The following is a 6860-nucleotide window of genomic DNA, read 5'->3' on the forward strand; positions in this document are numbered from 1 at the left end:
GACTGTAGTGGAGATCGGACTGTCTGTCATTGTGCTTCTGATGAGCTGCGCTCTGGCTGGACTCATTATGCTCTACACTTCAGCTCTGAGAGGTGGGAAACAGCCGATTTCTGCTGCAATTCCCCCCAAAAGACCCAAACATGTTCAAGATCGTTGTAATACATTAGTCTGAATTCTGAGATTTAAAAAAAGTCCCAATTGTCTTTTTATTTTTTTCTTATCCCATGGCACAATGGCCTCCGGACAATCCAATCAATCGATGGATTAATTCAAGTCCCGCCCCCTTTCATATTGAATCCGTCATTTTATTTAAAAATACATCTTATTATCAAAATAAAATGGGTTGTGAATGATAATTCACGTTGATTTTAAAGGTGAAGTTTGTAATTTATAAACCAAACATTTAACCTCTAGATTCATCTGTGTGAGTGCAATCTTCTTAAAAGCGTCTTTATTTTTATTTAAATTCATTGGACAAAAGCTATGTAGCCTATTTCGGGTCGCTTTGGAGCATTGTTTGAAGTGTGTAAATATATCACTCTCTTATTCAGTAACTACACCGCTTCCACATAAAAAAAAAAAATGTTTTTTTTGGAGAAAAAAGTCGAAAACAGGATGCACTGATGCTCCACCTGTGGCTTTCTGCGCTCAGACACAATTACGCACGCACTCGGTCCTCTCCACCAACACTTCAATACTCTATTCCACAGCTCCAAGAATGGGAAAATCAGAGAGCCAAATGGATATCATGGAGAAAAGCACTAAACCGAGGAAGCATCGCTGGACTGTAGTGGAGATCGGACTGTCTGTCATTGTGCTTCTGATGAGCTGCGCTCTGGCTGGACTCATTATGCTCTACACTTCAGCTCTGAGAGGTGGGAAACAGCCGATTTCTGCTGCAATTCCCCCCAAAAGACCCAAACATGTTCAAGATCGTTGTAATACATTAAGAGATAACCTGCATTCATTTGTTTATATCCCACGTGGAGCAGCTTACGCAACCTTTCTTTTATAGAAGTCTCTAGAAAACCAGAAAAATATTTTAAATTAATATTAAGGAATAATATAAATTATTTATTACAATTGTGTGATAATTAGTGTTTAATTATATTTGAAAATTATTAAAATTGTGTTTAAAATAAATATCAATGATTTTCATAATCAATCATTAATATTACTGTTTAATACATATATAAAATATTTTTAATATTTATAAAATATTAATATTAATATAATTATTATACTTATTTATAATTAGTGTTAAATTATGTTTATTTTAATTGCTAAATTATATTTAAAATGAATATTAATGAATTATACAAAATAAATAATTTATATGAGTTAACATAGTATTAAAAGTAAAATGCTTAATATTAGTATTAATTATTAATATAAATGTTCATATATTTTATAATTAATATTGTTTTATAATAATTATAACATATTTATTTATTCATAATTGAAGTGTATAGAGATATCATAAAATGATATCTCATACATTTGCACATAATTTAAAACATATAAAACATAAAATTACCTACAAGAATATCTGATGTATCGAAAGGTTCTCACTGAACACATATCATTCTTTAAGATCTTGTATTTTTCTCTTATATTTCAGAGCGTTTTAACATCAATGAATCTTCAAAAGGTACAGTATGCTGTGAAGTTGTTCATAAATCACATTTTGAGTAGTTTGGCATATTTTATCCACATCATTCATTTCATTGTGCCGTTTTTTTTATTTTTTTTATGAGTTTTGTCCTGCCACAAATCCTTTATAATCACTCCATATACTGTACAATATTAAATTATTGCACATAGTATATATTATGTACAGTATATATACTACACATAAGCACCGTCACGAGTACTATTAGTGATTCAAACCAACCAGTGTCAGGTTTGCAAAATGTGCCTAAGTTTTGATTGATAAGAGAAAGATATAAGGCAACTTTGTTTCAGTAAATTGCATTATATTATTCCAGTTTTCCAGTGTTAAGCTGAAGCAGTAAGCTCTCTCTGTAGAACGTCAGTCTGCACGTGCAGTTTGAGTGGATTATGTCACATGATCTCAGTTGTGTTATTAACCTCATGGATGTTATTTATCTCACCACATCACAACAGGGCTGAAATATCGATCAAACGCTGACAGCAATGTCTGTACAACCCCACAGTGTGTCACTGCCGGTAAGACCAGACGTCTGAAAGCTTTCACTTTACACCACCTCAAAACTTCAACTGAAACTTCATGATATTCTAGATCTGAAATGATTTCTTGTTCAATGATACAGCGGCCCGACTGCTCCAGAACATGGACCCCAGCGTGGAGCCGTGCCAGAACTTCTATCAGTACGCATGCGGAGGCTGGATAGAGCGTCACGTCATTCCCGAAACCAGCTCACTTCACAGCGTATTCAATATCCTGAGAGATGAGCTGGAGATCGTACTCAAGGGTCAGTTACGTCAACTTCACGTAACCACGATGTGTATTATAGTTTTGTGTAGACATTGTTATCTGGTTGGTGCTGATCTATTATTGCACAGGAGTTCTGGAGATGGAAAGTAAGGATGACAGAGATGCCTTCAAGAAAGCCAAAACGCTCTACAGCTCATGCATGAATGAGAGTGAGTACACAATACTGTGATATACATATACTCTATATTATATAGTTGATGTTCTGATTTTTAGTATGCTGTTATGATTAGAGTTGACGTCAGAAATTTCTTGTAAATTTCACAAACATTTACATAGAAATGGCAAGTAACACATGAAATTTGGAAGTAGAAAGACTGAAAAAGCTACGTACTACAATAATCTTTGTTTACAACTTGCAAATATAGCATGCAAATGACATTCTCCAAAACTTTACATTTGTATATGTTTGTATACTGAACTTTGAATATATTGTATTTTATAATCAATGAGTTTTATATTGCATCGTCATTTTTGATTTTGCTACAAAAATTGGCAATGCTTTATGGGATGAGTTCAAAAGTTGAACTTTTTGCTTTTGCTTTTTCTTCAATTGGCTTGAATTAAACGTATAATGTTATAATTTATCTCGAAGCTGATTGGTTTTAGGGTTATTATGGATAACCAAAACTAAAACTATTATTTAATGCATCGAAACTAAACTACAAGTATTATTTAATTGAACATATTTGTTAACTGAAATAAAGCTAAAATGAAACAAAATATGAATATTAGATGGAAAACTTAAACTAAACCAAAATTATACGTTGAAGCACTAAAATTACTGGAAATAAATAACAACTCAAATTTAAACTAAAGTTGAAATAAAAATAAATGAAACCTGAATACTAATATTAAAAAGAAACACACACACAATTAATAAATACGACAAAAGAACATGACAAAATTGCGAAAAATTAAGCTAATTTTAAAAAAGCTAATTTATGATATTAATAAAACTCTAATAATATATAAATAATAATATATAATTGTTTAATATTTGACTGAAAATGACGTTTCTTTTATGCTGATTTTGTGTATAAATCCAATTTAGTTTCATCTCTCTGCTTCCCCCTGCAGTTCTGATTGAGCAGCACGACTCGCAGCCTCTTCTCAGGCTCATTGACAGTATCGGCGACTGGCCCGTGGCCTCTGAGGTCTGGAACGGCACATCAGGTACTAGAGATAGCGGCGGCCATCTCTAATTCACTCTCACAGAGAATGGCAGCATCTTGGGCTTATCTAAATGGGATAAATGCAATCGCTCCAGCAGTGCTGTCGCTGGGTGTTGATAAGGCACTAGACTGATGGAAAAGTCCAGTGGTTTCACAGAGCAGCGGCTGTCCCGCTCATCTGTCATGTTTAGGGGGAGATAGAGCCGTGTCGAGGAGGGTGAGAGGATAAGAGAGTGACCCACTGTGATGCTTGGCTCTGTGGCTCATTATAGACCTTGAGAAGGAGCAGAATAATTCAACATAATAGAAGAAGATGGCTGGAGTACAATCTACATATGCAGACATCAACCTAGACACACACCTGACTGATTTAATATGTGCCTTTAAAGCAATGAATGCTGGTTGTAGGCGCCAATGGAGATGTTTAACCACAACCATAACTGGTCTTTGGAAAACCATCACTCTGTCTTATTATGCAAACAACAGGTGATTTCATGGGTAATTTTTAAGATTCACAATAAGTTTCCAGAATTTTGAATAAAAGTGAAATTAACCAGTCATGACATGCAATGCACTCAGTGCTGATTAAAGTCAGCCGAACAGCGTTTGCAACCTTTTGACTTCCGTAATGTGATGCATTTCTGGGTGAAAAAGAAGAAGAAAAATGTGGGACCCGATTTTATCCATTGGGAATTCATTGGATAATTAAATGGAGAATGGAGCCAAAAAATAATAACCATTTCATTTGATTTTTTTTTCTTGATTAATCACATGAAGTTAGACTAGAATCATGTATTTACACAATAAATATGATTTCATGTTGCAAGATCCCTTAAAATGCTTTGACAAATGCAATTTTCTGTCCTGTTTTAATGTATTTTCTATTTAAACAGGAAGTTGATGAAAGACATATCAAGTGGATTGTCCTCTTCAGTGAAATGAGAAAAATGCATTTGTTCTATCAATTATCATTTTCCTTGTCAAAGAATTAAATTGGGTAGGCCTACTTATCAATTTCATTGCATTACCATAAGCCATAAAGGAGCATATATATTTTGCTTTTTTGGTGAAAATCCAGATAAGCAGTTTCTGAAATATTCAGACCAACCCGTCTGGCACCAACAATCATTCCACATTTAAAGTCACTTAAATCACATTTCTTCCCCATTCTGATGCTCGGTTTGAACTTCAGCAGATGATCTTGACCATGTCTACATGCCTAAACACATGGAGTTGCTGCCATGTGATTGGCTGATTAGATATTCGAGTTAATGAGCAGTTGAACAGGCGTGCCTAATAAAGTGGCTAGTGAGTGTATATTGCCTCAGACATGGGTTAAAAACCACAAAATGCGTTTTTGTTTTTAGTTGCCATGTCAAGTTGATTGCATCTTGACATGGCATCTTAAAACGCGGCATTCATGCGAGATAAAGCAGCGAAATGCAGTGACCTGCTCAAAGGTGTACATCTAACACAAATGCGAAAGGAAAAAAAATTACCATTTTATATTAATGATACATTGACATGGAGCTTGCAAGTGAGTCATTTCTTGATTCAGTAGCCATTTTGACGTTCATTCGATGATTCAAACTGGAAACTACTGCTGCGTCTCAATGTGCCTACTTATACTACTACGCCCTTAAAGTATGTACTTTTTTGGTGAGGAAAAAGTACACACTTTTGAGTGTGTAGTAAAAGAGTAGGCAAGCTTTGGGACATACTATCACGTCATACAATTGCGTCTTTAACGGACCGCTCTGTCGCATAGTACACACACCCTGTCACTGTGAACTGGCCTGTCAATCATCTTGTCACAGTTTATATCCTCCACTTTTCATTTCATTTAACTTCCTACCATATCAGAGAGAAAAGAAGTAGCAAGTTGATCTGCAAGCCGCGGGTCTTCATGCGGAGAACTCCGCTCATATTTTCTGCATAATGATGCATTTAAAAGTTAACGACCAAACGGATGTTTATAAAAGTTTACATTGCTGTTGAAGATGAAATATAACACAGATAACATTAAATAAATATTTTTTTACCAGGTTAAATGTCATGCGGAGAACTCCGCTCATATTTTCTGCATAATGATGCATTTAAAAGTTAACGACCAAACGGATGTTTATAAAAGTTTACATTGCTGTTGAAGATGAAATATAACACAGATAACATTAAATAAATACTTTACCAGGTTAAATGTTGATTATTAGTAACTCAAACCCCTTTATCTAAACCTCTCTACTAAACCGTCAGTCGCGCACATCCACCATGTTTGTAGTTTTTAACGCTTTTTATTCATGTTTGTAGTTCTCAACCGAATCATTCATCAAAGTGCAATGGTTTGTGGGTAATATTAGCCATTAGAGTGTGCACGGATCCACACTTCAAAAATCGACCTGAAATAGTAGACCATCCGGGGACTTTTGGCATACTCCTTTCAACATACTATGCTTTGGGACACACTTATTTTAATCTCACATATACTATTTAGGATGGATAGTATGAACATTGAGACGCAGGGTACCTTTTTCAAACGATTCATTAAAAGAACCGACTCATTTGTTCATGAATCGGACTACATAGATTGTGCTGTATGTTATGCCGAATTCCGATTCCCAATTATGGTTGTGGATGTGGGTGGGTTTGGTCTTAATGATGCAACCAATCAGCTAGCAGCTTCAATAAGGGGGTGTGGTGATCTGGCACTGGATCAGAATGCAGGGTAACATTGCTATTTGAAAGTGATACATGAAATACGCACATGAAAGACACAAAGACACTTGTGGTCAGTCATGTCAAAACTACTTTATGTAAACACCAACTATTCGCATCAAGAAACTTTGATTGTATTTGAGAACATATATTTTCCATATTTCTGAAATGTTCCAAATTTCTGAAACACAGCACCACTCTCATATCTTACATGTCCCACCACAGTTTGAAAACCGCTGATAATAGAGGAAAAACAGAACATATTAATCAGTGGTGGACAGTAACGAAGTACTTTTACTTCGTTACTGTACTTAAGTACATTTTTCAAGTATCTGTACTTTACTGGAGTCGTTTTTTTTTTGAGTAACTTTTACTTTTACTTCACTACGTTCCAAAGCAAAAGATCATACTTTTTACTTCACTACATTTCATAAAACTTATCATTACTCCTTATAATATATCACGTGCTCCGAGACGCAGAAGCGGTGTCTGATTCA

The 6860-nt window shown here is 34.9% G+C and overlaps 1 protein-coding gene across 1 annotated transcript in view; it reads left to right on the top strand.

Annotated features, from left to right (window-relative positions):
• Window positions 1–714: 714 nt before the first annotated feature.
• The window catches only part of LOC107712974 (membrane metallo-endopeptidase-like 1), a 23299-nt gene continuing 17153 nt past the window's right edge, over window positions 715–6860 (top strand). Inside the window, exons 1-6 of the mRNA XM_016518373.1 lie at window positions 715–875; window positions 1622–1651; window positions 2128–2190; window positions 2295–2456; window positions 2548–2628; window positions 3557–3652. Of these exons, the coding sequence (XP_016373859.1) occupies window positions 719–875; window positions 1622–1651; window positions 2128–2190; window positions 2295–2456; window positions 2548–2628; window positions 3557–3652 (589 nt within the window). The 5' untranslated portion in view covers window positions 715–718. The remainder of the gene's footprint in view (window positions 876–1621; window positions 1652–2127; window positions 2191–2294; window positions 2457–2547; window positions 2629–3556; window positions 3653–6860) is intronic.

The sequence above is a fragment of the Sinocyclocheilus rhinocerous genome, unplaced genomic scaffold (genome assembly GCF_001515625.1).
Source record: "Sinocyclocheilus rhinocerous isolate Xijiao unplaced genomic scaffold, SAMN03320098_v1.1 scaffold147, whole genome shotgun sequence".
NCBI lineage: Eukaryota > Metazoa > Chordata > Actinopteri > Cypriniformes > Cyprinidae > Sinocyclocheilus > Sinocyclocheilus rhinocerous.